Source organism: Camelus bactrianus, chromosome 10 (genome assembly GCF_048773025.1).
Source record: "Camelus bactrianus isolate YW-2024 breed Bactrian camel chromosome 10, ASM4877302v1, whole genome shotgun sequence".
Taxonomy (NCBI): Eukaryota; Metazoa; Chordata; class Mammalia; order Artiodactyla; family Camelidae; genus Camelus; species Camelus bactrianus.
Window position 1 is genome coordinate 35,281,820 of NC_133548.1, and position 23,831 is coordinate 35,305,650.

Below are 23,831 nucleotides of genomic sequence, written 5' to 3' on the forward strand. Positions count from 1 at the left end.
TAATTCCACACGTAAGGTATTCTTATTTACAAATCTTAAAAAAAAAAATAACATGATGTTCACTATACATTTAACTTTGTATTACAAGTAAAATACGCAATCATAAAGAAGGTATCAGAAAGTCCTAGAAGTATTAGGAAAAATAAATACTAGTCCAATTATTAAAATATTCTCTTTCAAAAGTCCATTTGGAAAACAAATACATGTATGTATATGCATGACTGGGACACCGTGCTGTATACCAGAAACTGACACACTGTAACTGATTATACTTCAGTTTAAAAAAAAAAAAGTTCATTTCATTTCCAGAATGCTAGGGTCAGGTCCAAAAACCAAGAAGATATAACAGGCAAAAAGAAATATAAATTCAAAATATTCTGTATGTATTTTAAAAATATTTTATAATACCATAAATACCAAAGTATCTGTTAATTTACTTTAAGGAAATGCTAAATTTTACAAAAGAAATGGCATCATTAACACAAAAATCAGGGTTTTCTTTTTTCTTCTTTAGAAATCTAGAAGGGTCACATACCAGAAATGCTGCAGAAATGCCAACATCCTGCTTATGATTGGTTGTAGAAGAACTCTCTGTTGCATTCACATTTAAACGATTGGCCCAGAATTCCTCGGCACTGATCACCTGACTCACAACAAGGTCTTTATAAAGCTGAAACAAAACAGGATCTTCTTGCAGCATTCTGGTGATAGAATACATCGAACATATTGAACTTTTAGAATAAAATACCATTTTGGTAATATTTTAAAAAGACTTTAGCAACACAAAACACCCAATTTTCATTTTGTGATGACTGCATTTAGTTCATTTGTCAGTAATTAAAACAAACAAACAAGACCCCCACATTTTTGGAGGAATGAATGTTAAGTGCAGCTAAATGAAGTTCCAGCGACACAAAGGTCATTGCCTGTATTTGTACTGTACTGGATTCTCTTTCACAAAAAGGTGAATGGGGAAGAGAGGAGGTATGCTTGATTTTCTAGCAACTAATTTGTCATGGTGATAAGCACTTGGAGCCGTAAGTACAGAAAGATATTAGTGATGGAATAATACATCTTACCAGAAATTCTCATTATTTTACACGCTTTCTCAACTTTACAGTATGATTTCTTTCAGGTTTATTATTCACAAACACTTCTAATGGTTTAGTCTCTCTCTGTGACATAGAACTAAGAGAGAATTAAGGGACCTTAGCACCTTCAAATCTCAGTTCTGTTCCTAATCAGTTGTTAAGCTTGAGGCAGTTAAACTTCTGAGTTTACACATCTCATATGCCCAAAGCCAAACAGCTAATAAGATGCTAAAGTTGAGAACCAAACCCAGAGGTAAAGATACCAAAGCCCATATTTTCTTATATTACACTATCAAAGCATAAGGGGTGAGAAATAACAAACTATTATTTGACTGGAAAGAGCCTAGTGTCTCTTTAAAAGTCTCTTCTTTTCCTCCTTCACCTGTTTTTCTCTTCTAGTTCTTTATTTGCTTTCCTCTTGAATTTGGGCAGCAGCTGTTGAAGAAGGTCTTTCACTGCATCTCGCTCTTTCACTGCTGTGCTTTCATTGGAAAAATGGAAGTTAGTTGTGTCCCCTGCATGCAGAACCAGCTGAAGTTGAATTTTAGCTTTTCCTTCTGGACTGATTTTCTGGCCTAAAAAGAAGCATGAGGCTAATTAGATGAGGACACTCACACTGTGGAAACAGCTATACAATAGGTTACTTCTCCTCCCAAGAAGATTCAGGATTCTTTTTGGGTTTCAGCTGCCCTATTCCAATCTTGATGCTTGTGTAGAAGTGCACTCTTCTCAAATAATCCCATATAACCAGAACATGGTTCAACAAATTCACTGCCAACACTCTGCTTCCTTCTTCAGGTTACTTTCTGTGTGGTACTTCTCATCCACTGCTTCCACCTCCGGTTACTAAAGGGCTAGTGTTTCCATTCAACTAGGGCAGATTCTTAAAGCTTTCTAAATAGCCAACTAGAAGTCCTGAATCCATCCTGAACAGCTGCTTCCAATCGACATTATCATTATCAATAAAAATGATCTGATTCAGAAACTCTAAAGCATAGCCCATGGCTTACTTCCTAACTGCAAAGGAAAATATGCAATTTTACATTTGAGACATCAGGTGTTAGCACTTTAACCAAGTGATCAAACGTAGCCTCATTAAAAGCGGAACAACCTGACACTGTGGGCTTTCTGAGGTGACAGAATAGGAAGTAAGCACCACCACTGATGTGCTGTTCTTACTGAAAATGTCTGACTTGAGTATAATCAAGCCTGCAGACCTGACTTTCAGTTTAAAAGAAATATAGGTATACAGGAACAAATTAAACAAAACTTTCAGGAGACAATCAGACATAATCAGAATGTGTGATATCCTACAAGCCTATACTCTTAAAGAGACTACATCTACATACATGAATTGAGATTGGATAGGTTAAAAAAAAAATCACAGCTATAAGAAACATTGTTTGGACAACTGGGGAAATGCAACAATGGTCTGGATATTTATTAAAATTTTCTGGGTGTGATACTTTTATAAGCAAAGTGTATGCACACATAGTAAAGCAAATACATCAAAATAACTAATATTTAGATAGAATACATTATATAGATATACATTATACCATTCTTTGAATTTTTCTGTAACTTTCAAGATTTTCGTAAGTTGGGGCTGGGAATGTCAAAATATACCTACATAATGGAGAACTTGTATTCTTAAAGAGTAGGCCTCATGGCTTGTCTTCTTCACAAGGGAAACAGAGGTGCAGGGGCTTTGTCTCATTAAATGGGTGACTCGTGGTATTGTGAACACACTACCCAGAGTTCTCTGCCCCAACCAACCTACCAACACTTAAACCAACTTTTTCAATGAAGATGCTGCTTCCAAACCAACAGTTTAGATGAAATATCTTACTGCCAAAAACAGCCATATGAAGCAGTTTACACTGTCAGCCAGCCTCTTCTATTATCCCGTTCCTCCAAAACAATCACTCCCTTCTAGGTATCTTTATTCTAGGCACTGCTTTATTCTTGCTCTATCTTAGCTCTTGACTCTGAGGGGTCTACTTCTGAAGTTTTTTTTTAACTATTTAACTGCTGATTTTCACCTTTGTAATTCATTATTGCTAACTTTCAATGGCTTCTTTCAGAAACGAGCATTCTTTCAAATATTCAACTTAAAATGAAAACTAACTGGTGCAGACCTAGATTTGGGTATGCTCTGCTCCCCAATAACAGAGAAAAATTACTGAGACAGAAGATAAGCATGTTCTTTATTGCATGCTGTGGGTATCACAGTATGCGTTTTGCAAAGCTACAGAGCTAGCCTTCCATTTAAGAGAAATGCTAATACAGGCAGTTCCTAATTTATGAGCGGACTGTAGTACAAATATTAGTTTGTAACACTATTATTAGAAACTTGAGGAGGCACTTCTCCACAGAAATAGTTTTAAAAGGAAGCAGTATTACCAGGATAGTGGACAAAGAACCAAGATAGCTCAGGCAGTGCTGAATTATGATGAATTTTAAACAGTATTTCCTTTTGATAATTAAGATACTAAGTTATTTCAGTGGAGAAAGGTGAGAATGTTGGTCATTCCCAGCAGCAAACTAGAGGTAAGTCATTGGGGCAACTGTTCATACACAAAGGGTGTTTGTAAACTGAGGGTTTACAAGTTGAGGGTTGTCTATGTTTCAAGGTGCCATGTTCCCTGAAATCTATACAGGATTTTATATAGGAGAATCTTATAACCAGGAAAATAAATGGATCCATATTAATGGTCACAGTTAAGATACCACAATTTGTCAAGGGCTCTGTTGCTCAGACTCCCTTGGGATCTCTCCTATTCAAGATCTTTTAATTAGGGAAACTGCAGAAATCCCTTTTGGAGTAAAGGTTCTAAACCCCAGGATTCATTTGGTGCCTTTATATCTAGTTGTTATTGAGCCACAAAGTAACACACTCTTTGGGTAATAAATTCGAAGTTAATTGTGCATATTCGAAAAGAGGAGTTTTGATTTTAGCCTTCATACTTGAAAATCATAAAAAGGATATAAAGATATTATGCTCTGTATCTCTCCCATCTACATTTAGTATAAAATTGAGTCTATCTTCTCAACAGATGATGGTCACATAATCGATGATTAATTAGACAACTTACTTAAATGATACAATTTTTCTTATTAGGGGCAATCTGGCATCATCTATTAAGATCTTAAATGCATGAACCATTTGAATCAGTAAGTCCACTGCAGGGATGTATCCCATATACACAATCGCACAAAAATATTAGGGCATAGATCTATACTGCAACATCGTTTTCAATTACAAAGCTCTGGAAACTTCCTAAATGTTCTTCAACAGAGGACTGGTTAAATACATGATTGTACATCCATTCAGTGGACTATTATCTATCCAACTCTTAAAAGAAGGTATGTGTGGAGATCTTTACAAGAGGTAGATTTACACATGTAAAACTGTATATGTTCTATTACTAAGTAGAAAATGCAGGTTACAGAATAATATACACTGTGATCCTACTTTGTAATTATTTCCGTACGGTTGATTCTTTGTGAACATATTATAATAAAAAACCAACTAAGACTGTATAAGCAATCTTCTTACAAAATTACTAACAAATATGACATACATCAGACCTTACTAGAACTGACTTACATTTAATATCCGCATACATATGGCTGATGGTAAATCTATCTTTGCCTTCAGGCGCCCAAGCAATTCTTTCTGCCATAAGGTATAGAGCTCCATCCTGCTTCTTTTGTCGCACCTTCTTTACAATCAGCAAAACTTCTTCAGATGAAGTTGCCATGATGGCTAAAAGGTGCTAAAAGAGACAAAAAGATTTCACATCTCTATCAGGGTTGGATTTGCTTACTTCTACGAGTTCCTTCCAAATCTAAAATTAATAATATGGAGGAAAAAAATCCTCTCTTCCTTTATTCAAATTTGAAGATAAAGCCGTGTGGTATTATTCCTTTAAAATCAATTTTCATTTTGCTCACATCACAGGTGTAAATTTATACATCATAATTTATAACATTTGGCAGTTTTCAAACCATTTCTACATATGCTAATCAGAGTATTTTTCAATTTTCTGTTTCCCTCAGTTATAGTCTTAAATCCTAAAATGTATGATTTGACTACAAATATGGGGTCTTTAATCTACATTTAGAATTGCTGAACTTTAAAATTACACAGCACCCTACTGGATATTTAGTTCAAATTTGTTTTAACTGAAAAACCTAAGGGTCACTGGGTTTGTGTGACCTTCCTAGAACCACTCCCAGAGCTAAAACCTGGTCTAAGTTTCTTCCTGTGTGCTTAAAAATAAAACTGAAAGAATTTAAGACCTAACAGTTCAGATGCTATTTCCCCCATCTTTTAACAATCAAATGTCTTCAACTGCTCTCCATGTCTTGGCCGAAGATTCATTTCTACATGGCTAATCTGTTACCTAGGAAACAGCCTGGAGCTGCCCTCCACTTCTCCCAATCCTGGGAATCTTAGCTGCCCAACCCAAATCCTAGAGCCTTTTGTGTGGCTACCTGGAATATGAGGCTGAAAAGGAATTTGAGGTTGTCTGGGCTCAATAGGGAAGATGCCATGATTGATAAAGTCTGGCATGGGCCAGGATGGGGAAAGTGGTAGCACAAATGCCACATATCTGCCATTTCTGATTAAGCTATAACTTCAGTTTTTAGTCCTAAAGGAATGATTTAAAATAGAATTTAAAAACATTTACTTCTTCAGGAATAAAGTATAATTTCTGAGAAGTTAGCATATCTAGATGTCATATGACTCAAATGTGCCAAGCAAAACAAGTGGAGTTTTAATGTAATATTTCTTATTCACTGAGGCAGTGATTTAGAAATCAAAGAAACAAGTGAAAAAAAAAAAAAGTGAAAATTCAATTTCTCTGAAGTTGATTCTGAGTTTTAAGTAGCTAGATCTTCCCTTTCATAGGTTTCCTTGTAGGCTATTCCTCCACAAGAATGGAAATCAAAAAGGGTCAGTGTGAATACATTTATTCAATAATTCTGTAAAGAGCCAAGAAGTCTGGGGATTATCCAAAGATGTATGTCTGCCAGTAGTGATTTCTGCTTTCAGAGAGCTTCCATTCTAGTGAGCAAGATTGGGCTGTGCGCGCGCGTGCACGTTAGTGAATACAAATTAAAATGTGTGAAGTCCCCAAATGGAGACAAAACGTAGAGGTGATTAATTTCTTCACATGAGAGGCTCTGTCAAAGATCTGTCATAAATATCTTAGGGCAGTTAAAAAAATTCAGGTATAATTAACGAAACAACAAAATACACAGGTCTTAGGTGTTCTGTTTGATGTGTTCTGACAACTGTATATACCTGTGTACCATCACCCAGAACAAGAGAGAGAACATTTCCACCACCCTCTCCCACCCCCCAAATTCCTTCATGTTCCTTTCTAGTCAATTCTCTTCCTCCTACCCTCCAGCAACTGTTTTCTGATTTCTATCATCACAGATTAATTTTGGGCTGTTCTAGGATTTGATATAAATAGAATCATACAGTATGTACTCTTTTGTCTCTGGCTTTTTGCTTAACAGTTTTTGAAATTCACCGTATCACATATCAGTAGCTTATTCTTTTTTATACATGCTAGTTACGAACTGGGTCTTGAAAGAGAATTTTGAGAGAAAAGGAAATAGGCATTACAGGGAAAACGGATGGCTTGGGGCAAATGCTTGAAACTGCAGGAATGTTAAGTAGCCTGCTCTGGATGAAGCACAAAGTTGACGATGGGGACGGGGACCAGTGAGGTATGAAGGCAGTTAGTGGACTTAAGATGGAGGCAGATAGTGGAGAATGTCCCACTATGTGGTAAACATCAAATAATCTCTAAAGACTTTTCCACAGGGGAGTGATTTATAATATAGGAAATTAATGTGTGGCAATATGAAAGAGTCTGAAGAAAGGGACCAGAAAGGGCCTGACCTAGGTTAGTGACAGTGAGAATGGAGAGAGAAGGACAAGGAGTAGGGCTGAGGAAGCAGGATGAATAGGTATTTTAAATGCTGCAGGAGGTGTCACAGCTGCTTGCTATCTCCCACTTCTAAGCCTTACTGTCATGAATACAGTGATGCCATTTACAGAAACAGAAGGAAAAACAGGTTTGAAAGTGAAGACAAGGAATTTAGTTCTGAACACGATGAGTGTGAAGTGCTGTTGAGTCATGCAGGTGGAGATAGTCTGTATTGTGTGGGCATTTGGAAATGTTGGGACAGAGCCTAGTAAGTTCAATAACAAAAAGGGATTAAAAAATTTCCATAACCCCACAACCTTAACTTTAATTTTCTTAATTTTAAATTATGCTTATTTTTCCTGTATCCACCTTACAAACGTAATCATGACCTTACAAATGTAATCATGAAATACAGCCAAGTTAACTATCTTGTTTTTCACTCACCACTGAAAACATTTCCGCATGCCATTTTACAATCTCGTTTTGATATCCATGTATCATATATGATAAATGGTCAAAATTCTTCATATATTACCATCTTTTAACTCATTTGATGTCCTTGTAAGATTCTGATTAGAGGGTTGCTTAAAAAGTCTAAAAATCACTGTTTTAAAAGACTACTTAATGACATGAAAATGATACACTGTTAGGTGATCAAAGGAAGCAAAAAAAAAAAAAAAAACCCATGGAGTTTGGCTTCATATTCTTAAATTTAAAAAAAACCCTAAGATATACTGAATACTTATGTGCCAGGCATTGGACTAAACTCTTGGTAGGCATTATCTCATTCAGTCCCCAGTTAACAATCCTGAGGTAGGTTCTATTATTAGTTCCATTCTGCAGATACAGGAAACTGGGTCTGAGAGATCAAGATGCTTTCCCAAAGCATCAAGAAGTAGAACTGGGTTTGAATGTGGGTCAGTCTGACCTTGGAGTTCCATTATGCTGTTTTGCAAATATGTATGAGAGGAACATATACCCAATTTAATAGTGATTACCTGTGGTGATAGGATTACAGATGATTTGAATGATCTTTTTGTTTTCTGGATTATCTACAATAAATGCGTGTTTTGTAATGAGAAAAGCAGTTATTAAAAATGTTTTTCCAAGAGTTTATTCTCTATTAAACCACATTTATAAGTTAACATGGGAAAGTGTCAGGGGTGTTAGTGTGGGTAAAAATTAAAATATTTGTTATTTTCAATTTCTAGAATATGTGTATTATTTTTACTTAGTGTTAAAACTTTATAAATAAAAACTTATGCCTATGAATAATTAAATTTCAGTATTTTCTAATATTCATTATATCAAATATATACCTATTAAAAGTTTTGAGAAAGCCTGTCTGTACTATGTAATGCATACCATACAACCCATATATCAGGAAACATGAATTAAAATCTGAGATAGATGGGAGAGGGTGTGTGGAGGGGGATAAGCAGATAATTACAAGACAGCTCTAAGTATGTACATATATGGAGGACAGACAGTGAGCAAGGACAGCTGATAAAGTAAGCCCTCAACTAACTGAGCTTACGGGAACAAATAAAAAGTATTAGGTTTGGAAAAGAACAAAAAATTTCTGAAATGGAAAGGTAAGGAAGAAAGATGAATGAAGGTGGGGAAACTGTAAAGTGGAGAATAAATTAGATTTAAATGGCTACTTTAAATCAGTTGGGAAAAACACATCCTCTTATGTAACTTATGTAAAACCATTCATATTAAAATCCACTTAGGGGGAGCTTTAAAAATATATCAGAGATAAGTTACTGAACACTGTGAATTACAAGTCAATGGTCTCACAGCTAACTTGCTTGGCAAACTTCCCTGGTCATCTGTAGCACTTCTGCTAATTGTACAAGGAACAGTTTTAGGAAGTTCAATAGAACAGTGGGGGCAATCCTGTATCGACTTCTGTGACTTTTAGACTTTTTTTGACAGTGGTTCCTTGAGTGGCAAAAACTTCTTTCTAGTAGATCTCTGTAAGAGCCACAAAATACTTTTTTTACAAAATATATCTGTGCAGTTACATTTAAACAAAGTGGCTTGAAGTAGATCTAGCTTTACTTGGAAGATTATTTACTTCATGAAATAATCTGCCACAAGACTTCTTTAAATAGCAAGATCCTCCAGTAAACTTATTAATTCATTTGCAGTTAAATATCTTCTTGCCTGAAGCTAAATGTACATACATGCCTTGCTCTGAGCCTCTGCACATTCTCCTCCTTTCCTATTAACTGGCTTTTACTCACTTTTTCAGTCTACTCTAAGCTTCAAAGTTACCAGGCAAGGTCTCCTATCTTCTCTTTACAGCACTTACCACTATGGTAATACATTTTTAAAGTAATTCTTTTAATGCCTGTCTACCCCGATAGACTGCAAGCTTCACTGAGAAGGGCAGAGGCTGCATGTGTTGTGTTCCTTGCAATACAGCACGCAGCAGCATGCTCTGGCCTATAGGAAGAGTTCAATAAATATCTGCGACATCTATTTAAGATCTCTGTTTTTAAAGGAATATAATCTTGGTGAGACCCAACAAGAAATCTTTGCACATACATCCTCAGCTAAACTCCTGGAAGCCCTGAAGTTCTCTATCAGAGTACCATTCCTCACAGATTCCAGTAACTGTCTTGTAAATAAATAAGGATAGGAAAAATTTGAAAATATTCAGGAGAAATCTTTCAATTTCCATTTTCTACATCCCGTATCTCTGCATTTCCATTACTTATATCCCCTTCCCCAATGTGCAGAAATAAATGGGGCAGAAAAAAAGGCAACAAGTGAAATAGAAACTCTATCACCCTCTAAAAGGAGGATTATTATTAGAGGACTTCTGTGTCTGCCAGCGAACAAAATGGAGATTTGGAATGCTGCTTGCCATCAGGCAATCCAAAAAAATTTTAACAATTCAGCACCAGAGGGAATAAGACCTTGAAAGTAGATAAAGAATGACCAGATATTGTTTTAAGGATAGTTACATACACAAGGAAGATGTTAAGGGGAATAACTGAGGTAGCAATTTTTAGATTAAGCACTTTTTCTTTTTACAGCAGTGCAGGGAGAGGCAGGAGGAGGAAAACGCCCCAGAGACGCAAGACAGAGAGAAATACATGCTCACATTCACTAATAAATACTGCATGCTAACAAGAGTACAATACCAAAATTGAAAGAGCAATCAGTTGGTAATCAAAGTGGAGAAAGGAGGGACTATTGGATGCCTGACACCGCCACCTTGAAGACAGGAAAGACAGAAAAGAGTAAGGGACAAAGACACCTCAACCAGCAGTATCCATAAAGTAGAAATAGTGATCAAAATGCTAGGAAAGCACAAAGTACACCAGACGTTCCGATGGTAAGGAAAAATCAGCAGCACAGGAAAGTAGGGCTAAAAGGTGTAAAGACAGACCAGCAGGGAGACAACATTAAGCCTTGAGGGCAGTACATACAGGAAGCAGCCACAACTGACAGGAGCTGAGCACTTGGTTCTTTATATTTAACTGAGTCTTCTCTCTTTGCACCAACCTTCTTAATATTTTTAAAGAGCTCTCTTTGCATTTGTGTGGGTTATTATTATTATTTTCTTGCATTAGCACTAGCATGTGTATTTAATAATACCTAGGAGAGACTCAAATCTATCAATGTGCTGCACTGTGAAGTGTCAGCTGAGTGAGAGTAGCAGCAGGTTTAATTGCCCCAAATTATCTTTCCCTCCTTTCCAAATGAGGGATTTAGGTCTGCTAAAAGGTACAAAGTTCTTTCCAGAGGCTAGTCCTTTTGTGAGCCGTAAGCCTGATACTAGAGGTTATCTTCCCCTCTGTTGTGACATCTCAATCTCATTTGTTCTAGTTGTGACTTTTACAAAGGGTCAAAGGGTTGGCAACTTGGCTTAGTTACCAAAGCTCAATTCAGTGGTTTTCAAACTGTTTCAAGAGGGAAGGCTGAGTGGGTGGGCTGGGCACTCTCAAATTCAATTCTACCAGAGCATGCTGCTTTATATACTGGGGTTCCCGTTCATGGGGACAAACTGTTCCACTCATCTATGGAGTCAAATACTTAACGCAAGGTATATTTTAAACCACTTGTTTTCTGTGTTTTAAAAACTGGGTCTTCTGATAGACAAAAGGCTAGGTCTTTTATCTTTCTTCTCCTCTCCCCCAGTTTTACACCCCTGAAACGGGCGTTTAAGAGTCAACCTAATACACCCCCTTAATCAATTTAGCCTGAGAACGTTGGGGAATTTCTAAAATGATTATATACTTCTATGTGTTGGCTGTCTATCTTAAAGATGATCAGATTGGCTACGGACCAAAACCTGGTGTGTGTGTGGTGAACTGGCACATGTGTTAAGAAGGTTTTAAGAGTGGCAGGATTGACAGGTGAAGCAAAAGGTGTGCGGACACTAAGGTGAAAGCTTTTCCCTTACAGAAACCGAAACACTCAACAGCACATTTTCTAACATTTTCTCTCTCCCCCGCCAGAGAGAGGCCTCCACGTCCTTCATTCTCAGAAGCCAAGTCTGATCTCAGCTTTGGGTAAATCTTTGAGTCCCTGCTCCCAGTAGAGGGGTAGGCTTCCCACAAGCAAGTAGATTAGGGGTCGCCTCTTCCCCCTTCAAGATAATAAAGAGCTACCGTGACGGCAGGCCTGAAAGCTGTGGCGATGGCAACAGAGACACAGGAAAAAGGGGCAGATTCCGCGCCGTCCCGCGGCCCCCAGGCCTGTCAGCTCCTCACCCACCCACCCATCCCTGTTCTTCGGTTTAAACTTACCAGGTGGGAGCTACGACCCTGGGCAGGGAGTAAGTAACCGGGCTGGATCGAGTTCCGCTGCGCTTCTCAAAGACGCTGCCGGGAAGGGGCAGAAACCCAGTAGCCACCGCCGTCGCCGCCGCCTCTGTTACTGGGGGGTCTCGCCTCCATCGCTGGCTGCGAGAACTCTGAGGGCACGTGACCGGAAGTACTAAGGCGGGTCTGCGAGGCACGTGACCCCAGAGAGCGGCCGCCATGACACCTTCCGCTAGTTACCTCCCTCCCCCGCTGGTGCCCGCCTGTTTCATTTCCTCTTGCCAGCTTTAAGTGGTGAGGGCTCCCAGGATCCTGGCTGGCTCACCCCTTTGGCCTAGAACTCCTCCGGTCCCGGTTGGCGTTGCATCTTCGGCCAGCAATGGCCAGCTGACTGCAGGCCGCAGAGAGCGTAATTGTGACCGCGGCCTGAGGGGGAGGGACCACGCTCAAGCAGGGGCGTAGCCCATCACGTGATGAGGAAATGCCGTTAACAGCGTATTCCCAGCGTCCCCGACGCTCTGGGATGACGTAAGCCGTGAGAGGCGGGGCGGGAGGAGAAACTGAAGCTCCGGTGTGGCTCACGGTGCGTGGTGAGTGTCCCGGCGTCCAGCTGGGAGAGAGTATGTGCTCCGCTGAAAGTTCGGGGCTACTGGCCTGGAGATGGTGGAGCAGGGATGAGACCTACGGGCTGCTGGTCTGTGAGCCTGACTTTGAAAACTTGATTACTGAGGCTCCTCTCCTTAAGAGATCTGAATACACTATTAAAGTTGCTGCTGTTAAAAAGTTAGGCAGGGAGCTTATGGGCAGGAACTGTCCCCAGTAGTGCATGCAAGGCATGTTGAATGCATGAATGAGCGAGTCGCCATTTCTCTGTCTGAGGTGGAGAGTTGTTCTCTATTACTTCTTGGGTGGAAAGAGCCCATTATAGAAATGAGGAAATCTACTTCCCTTTCGCATAGTATCTTTAATTGTTGCTCTCTGCCTTCTCTCTTTCGCTTCCTCTTCTTCCACGCACCCGGTGGGGAAAAGAGCGTGATTTGCATTGGATGTTCGAGCAGCAAACACTGGTCCATTAAAAGTAAAATGAGTATTAGGGCGATGAGAAAAGCCTTTTCTTGATCCTACTACTCATTTATGTTACCATCAAGTAATGCTGGGAAATGGAAAGATGACTAGATTTGGACTCAGAATTAGTGGATTCTAGTCTCAGCTCTACTTCTTATAAGCTCTGTGACCTTGGGCAAGCCAACTCTTCAGAAAGTTTTTTTCGTTGACTTTAGTGAGCATTTATGGCCACCTTCTATTTGTTTAGTGTTTTGCTAGGCTCGAGGTGTGTCAGACTTAACGGAAGTAGTAGTTTACTCGGCATTGCAGGAAGATAGGGTTATATTACATGGAGGAAGATTCAAGGATGTATTAAATCATGGAGCCACAGAAAGTTCATAGAATGAAAGAGGAATAAGAGATAGCTCTGTATAGCTGTAGAATAGGACAGAGGATATGGTGGAGATGAAGATGGAAAAAGAAATAAGGATAAGATCATAGATTATGTCAGGGTAAGTATTGTAAGTTTGTACAGAATTTCTTATTGTTAAGAAAGTACTTTAAAAAAGATCTTACCAGGAAAATTTCAAGCATAGACAGCAGTGGTATAACATAATGAACTTTCATGTACACCTAACGCAACTTTAACAATTATCAACATTCTGTCCTTGTTTGAATAGTTTTTTCAAATTTCTAGGTACTTTATACATCCATTGTCATATTTGGTTAATAGCAGCTTTCAATTTGAGCTTAATTCTACTGTATCTGGGTACTGGCTAGAAAGATTATACTCATTCTATATGAAAAATTCTTTGGGTTTTATTTAACTGCTTGCTCTGTTGAATCAAATGTGTGAGGAGGCTACTTTAAAAACACATCTGATGCTATTTTAGGAGATAGTATAGAAATGTGTTCAGATCAAGAAAGTTAGTGCTTCAGCTCTATTCTGTGTATCCAGCTACATAAGGAGTTTTATGTTCAGTTCTAGACACATTTTCAGGCAGACTAAAGTGTCTGAGTAGAAGGCTGACCAGAACAGAGAGGAATCTGTAAAGTGTCATGTCATGTTAAAGAACTTACAACAGTTTTCAAATACCAAACGACTGTTTTGGATGGAGTAAACATATTCCCTTAAACTGTAGAAGCCACAATTAGGAATAATTAATAAAAGCTACAAGTCATCAGGTTTCAGCACCACAGTAAAAAAAGGGTCATATAACAGTGAGAGCTGTGGAGGAGTGGAATGGGCAGCTTTGTGAGATGGAACACTTCCTTTCCCTCCCTGCAAATGTTCAGGGATCAAGGGTAAGACTAATTCCTGAATTGCATGATTGTGTGCACTGAGTTACCTTTGAGTCTTCCATTTTGAGAATTCTGGGAAATGGGACTTCTGGGCCTGAAAGGCTAGGCAGATTTTGGATAAGGAGACCTGGAGGGAACGGAGTCATTTCAGAGAGAACAAGCGCAAAGAAAAGTATAAATTTGGAGTTGGCTTAACAGCAGCTTCTCTTGAGAACTGACATTGTGCTGTTCTTTTTCCATTCTCATCTCCATTAAGTCTTTTTCAGAAAAATAGAAACTTACTAGGTTTTTTTACCCCATTAGATCATAAATTCCAGATTATTCTCTCTTCACTGAGATCAAGGGCAAATGGCCTATCCATCTCAGAGTTTGTTTTAAGATTATGAGTGGAAGAGACAGCCACTGTGGTCTCAATGTTATTCGTTTCTATCTTCTTTAGGATCTTGTATGGTAATTGTATCTTCTTTTTCCTGTATCTTCAGTCCCTCTCATTCTAAAGACTTCTTTTAGCTACTGCCTACAAATCTGTTTATTGAGTCTCCCTTGCTCACAAGATCAAGAGAGGTTTTCTCCTTTTCCACCAGATTTCTTGAGTAAGTGAAGAGACATCTTTACTTCCTCACTATGCAACCCTTATCTCAAATCTTTGTTTTCTGGTGTCTGCCCACAGCACTTCACAGAAATTATGTGACCTCCCAACACTAAATCCTTCAGTGCCTTTCTGTTGCCTACTGAATTAAAAAAATTTTTTTTTGCCGAATTAAAATTTGGGTTCCTTGGTTTGAGATTCAGAGTGCTTTGTAACTTGTGCCTGAGTTACTATCCCAGCTTTAGTTTTCATTATTCCATGGCTTGTGTCCTGTGTTTCAACCAAGGACTAAACTTGTATTCTCCAAATATATCCACTGTATCTTTGCTTATTGCTGCCCTACCTGCTGTCCTTTCCCTTTTCCTTCCGATAAAAGCCTACTCAGGTCCAGGGCTACTTCACTACCACTTTCTGTGGTTACTTAATTTTTTTTTTAATTAACTAACTTTTTTAGTGGTGGGAGGTGATTAGATTTATTTATTAATTTTTTTTTTAATGGGGGCACTGGGGATTGAACTCAGGATCTTGTGCATGATAAGCTCTACCACTTGAGCTGTACCCTCCCCCCAGTTCTGTGGTTACTTTAAACTCAACGTGATTTGTCTGTCCTCTAAGTTCCAATGTATTACTTTGCTTATGTTTCCCTTATGAGGGCTCTGGGTGTGTGTGTGTGTGTGTGTGATTTGTCTTTTTCTCCCCATATGATTATAAAGTGACTGATTTCTGGAATTACTTGATTTGTCTTGTTTGCACCACTGTGCCTCATATTCTGCTAGAAGCAGTCAACTTAGAGAAAGTCAAACAATATAACAGGTTAGAGTTTATTCAGGGTCTTGCTGAGAACTGTAACCTGGGAGATAGTCATTCAGTTAGCTCTGAGGAAACTGCTCTGAAGAGGTAGGGGAGAAGACAGTTTATATGAGATTTTTGGCTAGAAAATAAGTGCAGGCAAGCCTACATCTTGGTAAAAGATTATTGCTAATCATAAAGAACAGATATCCAAGTGAATGATTTTAGTATGGGAAGATGCAAGAATCTGGGGAGATTAAACTTCTTCCTGGGATATACATCTAGTCTAGCGAGCTTAAGGGGGCTGCTTGTCCAAAGCAAGCGGTGCCTCATACTGTTGTGTTAATTTCCTCCCAGAGGGCACTGTCGATCAGCAACTGCAGTGGAGTACAACTTAACCCTTGTAGAACTGGATGGTGAGCAACACTGTTTGTCTTAGTAATCCTGATTTTTCTTCATCCACGGTACTTAATAAAATGACAAGTGGAAAGGCTGAGAAGACTTTACTTAAGTTAGGAATTCTCACCTTTTATCCCGCAGCGTCCATTCCACTTCTCCCACTGTTACATAAGTAGAGTGGGATAGGATCGTGGAGGGCCTTGAGAATCTGGATTTTATTCTCTGGGAGTTTTAGAGTCAGGGAATGATATCGTACAAGCTGATGATTGCATATAATATTACCTCTGCATGTTTTCTTTCCACCTGGATGCTAATCACCTCCAGAGTAGGGATCCTTGTCCCTTTCTCATGTTTCCCAATTTTCTCAACCTACACATTAAATACTTGCTGAATGAGTGGTGAGCGTCTTAAATCATATTTTTGCAGGTTTGATTCAGGAGTACTGTGCCTATTACTCAACGGAGTTTGAGCTTTCAGGCTAAATGACCTTTGTGCCTGTGATACCGGAGTCCTACAGCCATGTTCTTGCAGAGTTCGAGTCTCTGGATCCATTACTTTCAGCCCTGAGGCTGGACTCCACTCGTCTAAAGGTGATTTTCTTGATCTTTATGTCAGTTTTATTTTCATATTCATATTTTTGTGTGCTCTCTGTTGCATGCACCCGTGTTGTCTATGTTTTATGGAGTTTTGGGTGTTCTTGCCTGTGCTAGTAATACCTCACATAGGAGTAATATGTTCATAGATTTTCTTGATTTATTTTTTAATCAGTCATTTGAATTCTTCTTTCCCATCCTTGGAGACCATGATATTGATTGCTGAATTTTTTCCTTCTTATCTTGCTGTCTTCTCTCAGAAAGCAGTGTATTTGATTGAAAATAAAATAGATATAAATGAGTATACCCCATTGCATTTTGAGCAGTACAAACCACTGCAGGTATACTAAGTTCATTCCAAGACAAGGAGTCTGAAGTACCCTCTGTTTTAGGGAGCAGGGCTAAAAATTAGCTTTAAACCCAGGAATGACATAGTAAAGAACAGTCTCATAACCAATTCCAAAATAATTGCATTCTTACACTTTTGCTCCCACCCCAAAGCTCCTTTCCAGTCTCTGAGCAAAGGGAGAATGGAAAGTAATAGGCAAAGTAATATGAGCAACAATTGTAAAGGTTGATACCAGTTAGACATTCTTTAGTTGCAAGTTACAGAAAACCTTCTCAATAATGGCTTAAGCAATAAAGGTGTTTATAATTTTGTTGGAGGTTATTGTTTCTGGGTTTAGTGTAGTGGCCAGTGACGTTCCTGAGAACCCAAGCTCTCCATCTTTCTTGTTCTACCATCATTTGTTCATTGGCTATTAGTCTCAGTTGCAAAGTAAGAGTCCTGGCTCCAGTCTTAATGTCTCCATTAGCACCTCAGGCAAAAAAGAGGGGGCCAAGGATAAAGACTTTCTTTTCTTCAGATTCTACCATTTATGTGGAAGGGTAAAGCTTTCTAGGAAACCCCAGCAGACTTAGCCTCATCAGCTGGATTTGAATCACAAGGCTTCCCCACAGTGCAAAAGAAACTGGGTAAATGAAGATGTAGGTTTTCCAGCTTCTATGGTGGGAAGCAACAAGGTCGAAGAGGGTTAGGAATGTCTGTTCGCCGACCAGTCATTTTTGCCACAAGGTTTTGGGCACAGTAGGGCCCCTGTTTTCTCTGGTAGATAGGGGAGGAATCAGCAGGCTGAAGGTGTGGAGAGACATAGTGGTACGATGACCTGCATCTGTGTCCTGCAGGCTCACTTGCTCTCAGAGCTGTGAGTGTTTTGTGCCAGTTATGCAGACTAGAAATGGTATATGGGAGCAGATGATTAAAGTGGCTGCTTTATCCCCTGGAGACTTACTTGATCTTCCTGTGGTCAGCGCTGGAATGACCTAGCCCAATTACACGGAAGATGAATGGGCTAGTAGCTGGCTTTTGCCAAGAGAAAGTTACTCATTTATACAATTGAGCCTATTCAGCCATTTTGAGATTCAGTTAAACATTTAAAATCGACATGTTCTTCCTTCTGTGTCTTTCACTATTCTAGAATGAGAGTGTGAGTACCATGATGTTTGACAAGACAGTGGGTGGGGTAGGAGGAGGAACCTGACACAGATCTTCAGTATTTATTTCTAGTAGATAGTTTATTTGGTTAAGTGACTGTGGCAATCTCACACTTGCCTGTTTCTGTGTTTTTAGTGTACAAGCTTAGCTGTGTCTCGAAAATGGCTAGCCTTGGGCACTTCAGGAGGAGGACTCAATCTCATTCAGAAAGAAGGCTGGAAGCACAGGATTTTCCTTTCACACAGGGTAAGATTAAGGGGTAGCCCTGTCTTATACCATCCGTAGGGAGTATCTTTCATAAACGTGAATTTCTCCATTACAAGTAATCACTTAGAATAAAAGAGTAATGTAAACCTTGAGATTGAAACATAAAACTTTACCCATTTTTGAGGAGCTGCCTAATATTTTACCTTCTGTGCTCTAGGAAGGTGCAATTTCTCAGGTCGCCTGTTGTTTACATGATGATGATTATGTTGCTGTAGCTACCAGGTGAGAAGCTGTGTTAAAACTATTTGATCTTTTCCAAAAGCTTTTTAAGTTGACAAATGTAGTTGTGTGTTTGTTAGGTAGTGTGACCAATCATCCTGATTTGCCTGGACCTGTCTCTGTTTTAGCACTGAAAGTCCCATGTTGTGGGAAACCTCTGAGACCCAAGTAAACTAGGACAGACAGTTGGTCACCCTTGGGTTTGTGGAAAAGGCTAATATGAAGCAACAACATTTCCGTGACCTTAAAAGAGAAAGGTAGCAGAGATAATTTAGAACATCTAAGTTGTCCTATTATGTTAGATTGGTGGACTAAAGCAAAGAAATTAATACCTTGACTTTCTACTTTATCTTTTCAGAAGAATAAGAGTTTGCATGTATATTTAATATAGTCAATACTGTGATCTTATTCACCATTGCCAAAAATTTGCTTCTGTGACTCATTTCTTGCAGTCAAGGTCTTGTAGTTGTTTGGGAATTAAATCAAGAGCGTCGTGGAAAACCAGAAAGAATTTATGTGTCTTCAGAACACAAAGGCCGAAAAATTACATCTCTCTGTTGGGATACAGCTATTCTTAGAGTTTTTGTAGGTGATCATATGGGGAAAGTTTCTGCCATCAAACTCAACACTTCTAAACAAGCAAAGGTGAGAACCAGTCCAGTTCTTTGTGTATGTGGGTGAAATATAAGGTATTGTCTTAGAGAATTTCAATTAAAGGACACAATTTTTCCTACTGTCTTTCTTGGGGGACTGGTCTAGAGCCCAGACTATTAATTTTGAGGAGAATTGTTTGCATGTAGTATGTGTGGTAGCCTGGTTTAGCTTGATATGATTGCAGAATGGCTTCTGTGAGCTCACTTCAATAATTTGCACGTTGTCTGTTACATTACTCCATAATTCACCTGCATGGCTCACTTGAATAGAGCATTCTTTAATACTAGGCTGTTAGGAAAGAAAAGATGCCTGTTTGTTTGTTGTGTGAATAAAATGGCAGACCTAGAAATGGTACTAATTGCCCAAGTTCCTATTTTCCAGGTCCTCATTTAGAAGAAATTCAGGGGTCTAGGTATATTTTCTCTCAGGAAGATATAACGTACTGTGAACAGAACCTTAAAGGCACTTCCTGGATTGTGCTCAGCAGCGTGGGTCCCTAGGCTTCCTGCCACAGTTGTTGGTGTAGAAGACTTGAGTCTCAGGTTACCCTAACAGGATGCTCCAGTCTGTTGTTAAGGCAGAGCTGACCAGCTTCTCACTGCCTCTCCCCTCCAGAGCTGTTGTATTAGAAGTGGGGAACTTGTCTCTCATAGGCTTACTTCCACATAGGATCCTGGCAGAAAAGAAGAGCTCTCAACTATCATTGGCTAAATTATTTTAATTAACACATAAGAATATTCTTGATGTGTGAATTAGATATTCAGAATGACCTATCAAAGTTACCACTTAATTCCTAATATATTTTTGATCCAAAATACAGGTGGAATTCTATACAGAGTTTAGCCCTAATTTGTCTTTTTTTCCAAAGGGAGAAATACTATCTACTGGTGAAAAACTCTCCCATATTCCAGAACTTACTTTACCTTTTTCATTCCAACTTCTAAGATTAGATAATCACAAACAGAGCCTGAAGAATTCTCTTCTGCAGTTATATAGCAAATTATTTCACAAAACTTTTAAATGAGTGAAACTTTGATATCCTAAAAGGTGAATTAAATTTCAGCCCATTTAAAATTTTTATTTGTTGTCTAAGTTACTTTCAGGTAAAAGATAAAGAGAAGGAGATTATGTATATTCATGAAGACAAATAAACTTGATTTCCTTGTCATATCCCCTTTAGGCAGCTGCTGCCTTTGTGATGTTTCCTGTTCAGACAATAACAACAGTTGACTCCTGTGTTGTCCAGTTAGATTATTTGGATGGAAGACTACTTATATCTTCACTTACTCGATCCTTCTTGTGCGACACTGAGAGGTATATTGATCAACCAAGAGTCCTTGGAAATACAGAATTTTAGAGCAGGAAGGGACTTAGAAGTCATTTAGCCCAAACCACTCAATTCAGTTATACTGTTATTGATGTATTGATAAGGAACAAGCTGTGTGAAAGCTAGTGTTAGAGAGTAGAGGAGATTGAGACAGTCCAGTGGGTGACTAAGACAAATATTCAATTAATTCTACCAAGAAGCCTAGTCTAAGTGCCATGAGGGAAGGCCAAACAATGGCCTGTTTCAATATGGGGAATCAGGAAGTCTTCCTTGATTGAATTTGTTGTTGAAATTTGCTGTGTATTTAGTAGAATTTTACTAAAGGGTAAAATTGAACGGAAAATAATTAAGAACTTTGTGAAGCTCACAGATATTTTTCCAAAATCTCTAGGGTGGAGCCAAAGGTCCAGTGAATAGCAAAGAAGTGTGTTGGAGCTAGGTGTAAGTACCAGAGCAGAGAATGGCTTAAGTTCCTCAGCCATTTTCACTGCAGGGAAATATTCACTGGCCAGTTTTTTTTTCCCCACTCCATTGACCATGGCCAACTACCATATTCCTCAGGACCCACCCCCTCTTTTAAAAATTTCCTAGGAGAATTTTAAGTATATGTAAAAGAAGAGAGAATGCGTAATAAACCCAAGTGACCCACTAGCTAGCTAGCTCCAGTAATTTTGATGGGGATATTTAGTAGGTGAAGTTTGAAGGAAAAGGGTTAAGAGGGGATAGGATATTCTAGGAGGAAAGAACAGCCCCTTGAGGGGAGGTGAAAAGGAATTAGGCATATTCCAAAATGTGCTAGTGTGGCTTGAGTAGGGGAGTTGTGGGAGATCTAGTTGGTAAATTGGCACCACACTGAGAGTAACAGCCTTAAATGTCACATTAAGTAGGTGGGTTCTCAGATCATTTTAAGAAAGTGTACATGTGAAAAATCAGGGTTTGGAAATTGATTCCCTTGGAACTATCGAGGATTGGAAAGTTTTTATGTTTTTCCAGGGATTCTTGTATTTCAGAAGACTGCACTTCTGGAAAGCAGGAGACTGTTCATTTCAAAAGTTTTGAAGGAATGTATGCTAACTGTTAGAGATAGTAGAGGGAAAGATGAGGAGAGGATGTACTTTGCTTTTATTTTCTTGTGATGAGAAAGACATGTGGGAAGGAGACCAGTTATAGCAGGTGGCAGGTGTCTGGTATCAGAGAACCTAACTGTGCAGCAGAGAGGCAAGGCTTTGAGATGCAAATGATCAGTAGGAATGGATGGATGGAACTACTAGGCAGGATGAAGTACTTGGTTCTGACTTATTTCAGAATGAGAACAGTGATGAAGTTGGACTTTCAGAACTGGAGATTATCTAGCATCACCATTTCATTTTTGCAGATCAGAAAGCCTAGGCCCACTGAGTGATAGAACTTGCCTGGCATCACTCAGCTGGGAAGAGGCGAACTAGAATCTTTCTGCCTTGCTTTTGTGCCTTTCCTGTTACCTCTTTTCCTTCTAATACATCCTTTGACATTGGACCTTTGGCCTGCAAATCCACCTTTAAGATCTTGGTAGAATATTTGTTAGCTTCACTTAGTTTTAAAATACTCTTCATCTATAGGTTTTCAAGTTTTCCAAACAGGCCAATGCAGAAATTTGGCTGAAATTCTGACAAGTGGACAGAAAATTGAACTGAATTAACACCTTATTGGGGTTGTTTTGAAAATCTAGTGAAATGGAATAAAGAGCTAAATAAGTGGAGATTTATTTTTCTGTCTGTGCAGTAGGGTTGCTCATGATTTGTTTTTCCTTTCACAGGGTTGTGGCTAGAGTTGGTTATGAGAAAAGCCAACTGTAAAATTAACATGTTTTAGAAGTGTTTTCTGTAAGCTAGAATTGAGTTTGGGGGGACATGGATAGTACAATAATTAAAAGTTTTTTATTTGTATTTTAAAAGTTTTGTTCATTTCAAGCTATATTTGCTGCCAAACAAAACAGCATTTTTTAAACCAAAGCTTCTACTAACTAACCAAAGTGGTAGATATGAATTTGCTTCTCTTGCTACTTTCTGTCAGTATTGTTAATGAACAAGGTGGCTCCCAGGAGGAACTAGAACAAACAGAACAAAGCACTGTGTTATAGTAGGGAGGACATTGGATAATGGAGCCTGACAATATAGTTTCAAGTTCTAGTTCTGTCACTTTTTAAACCTTGCCAGGTGTCAGTTTCCCTATCCAGACTGTAGAGATAGTTTTAAGGATTAACTAAGCTAATGTATATGAAATACTTAACCTTGTCCCCGTGACATGTCATTTGAAAATATGGAAATCAAGATTAATGAGCATACAAATGAGAATGAGTTGACTGTATTTGTTTACTCAGCAAATATTTATTGCACTCCTCTGGATTTGTAGCACTGTTGTTAAACACCATAGAGCATATAAAATAGGCACAAATGTATTTTATTCCCTAAATAAGGAGCATAGGTAATAAAACAGTAATACTCATTTAATTCTTTCTCTGTATACATTTCAAAGCACTTTCACATCCATATTCTAGTAAAGCTGATGTTTTATTTTATTTATGAAGCAAATAAGTACAGAAATGTTTATTAAGTTATCAAAGATCACATAGTAGATTCATGCTAGAGAGCGTTTTAGGTCATTCTGCAATAAAAAAGTTGAGTATATGGAGCACTATGGCGTATTGAGTGCTTTCTGTGGACCAGATGCTGTGCTGCACACTGGGAATTCAACTACAGAGGAATAGGAAATGGCCTTCTTCCTAAAGAAAGTCATAATCTACTGTTCAAATAGACACAACTACCATATATAATGTGGTTAAATGCTTTGAAAACAGCATGGGAAGCATGTAATTCAGCTTATAGGAGTCAGGGAAGTCTGTCAGGAGGAATGATGGAGCTAAGTCAGGAATAACTAAAGGAGTGTTTAGGAAGAGACATCATTCTCACCTTCCATGTTCTCAGGCAGCTTTGTGTATCTGGATTTTTTATAGATCTAGCTCATGTAATCCTAAGGGAGCAGAATGTTCCAAGGTACAGAGTTTCAGAAGGACTTACCATTTTGAGGAAAGAGTGAGGAGTTTATTGGGTATTTGTGGCCAAGGAGTAGTCTCGAGACAGGGTTGGGGAGTAGATGACTAATTTCCATGGAGTGGCCAAAGAACAAGATGATTTGGGAAGCAATCGGTAGGTTACAAGGATGTGTGAAATGGTTTGGAAGGACTTTTTTTTTTTTTTTTAGGTTTGAAAGGAGCGTTCACATTAATTCTGAGCACCTCATTTTGAGGATGATAAACTGAATACTAACAGGAAGTGCTTTGCTTCCTGT

General features: G+C 38.7%; 2 protein-coding genes across 15 annotated transcripts in view; one reads left to right on the plus strand and one right to left on the minus strand.

Moving 5' to 3' along the window:
* GTF2H1 (general transcription factor IIH subunit 1) overlaps nucleotides 1-12,264 on the minus strand; it is a 31,851-nt gene extending 19,587 nt beyond the window's left edge. Inside the window, exons 1-4 of one of the 2 annotated variants that reach the window (XM_010964788.3) lie at nucleotides 11,812-12,260; nucleotides 4,702-4,870; nucleotides 1,474-1,666; nucleotides 536-701 (exon numbers count right to left, since the gene is read on the minus strand). In XM_010964788.3, coding sequence (XP_010963090.1) covers nucleotides 536-701; nucleotides 1,474-1,666; nucleotides 4,702-4,855 — 513 coding nt within the window. In that variant the 5' untranslated portion in view covers nucleotides 4,856-4,870; nucleotides 11,812-12,260. Of the gene's footprint in view, nucleotides 1-535; nucleotides 702-1,473; nucleotides 1,667-4,701; nucleotides 4,871-11,811 lie in introns of both variants that reach the window. The other variant, XM_074372279.1, reaches the window with a different exon arrangement.
* HPS5 (HPS5 biogenesis of lysosomal organelles complex 2 subunit 2) overlaps nucleotides 12,217-23,831 on the plus strand; it is a 42,368-nt gene continuing 30,753 nt past the window's right edge. For 8 of the 13 annotated variants that reach the window (XR_012509665.1, XR_012509666.1, XR_012509667.1 and 5 more), the window contains exons 1-6: nucleotides 12,279-12,416; nucleotides 16,376-16,539; nucleotides 18,173-18,283; nucleotides 18,462-18,526; nucleotides 18,976-19,168; nucleotides 20,358-20,491. Coding sequence is in view for 10 of the 13 variants with exons in the window: in XM_074372276.1 (XP_074228377.1) it covers nucleotides 16,432-16,539; nucleotides 18,173-18,283; nucleotides 18,462-18,526; nucleotides 18,976-19,168; nucleotides 20,358-20,491 (611 nt within the window). In the remaining 3 variants the exon portion in view is untranslated. Of the gene's footprint in view, nucleotides 12,521-12,610; nucleotides 14,766-15,907; nucleotides 15,967-16,375; nucleotides 16,540-18,172; nucleotides 18,284-18,461; nucleotides 18,527-18,975; nucleotides 19,169-20,357; nucleotides 20,492-23,831 lie in introns of those variants that run through there. The other 5 variants (XM_074372274.1, XM_074372272.1, XM_074372271.1 and 2 more) reach the window with 5 other exon arrangements.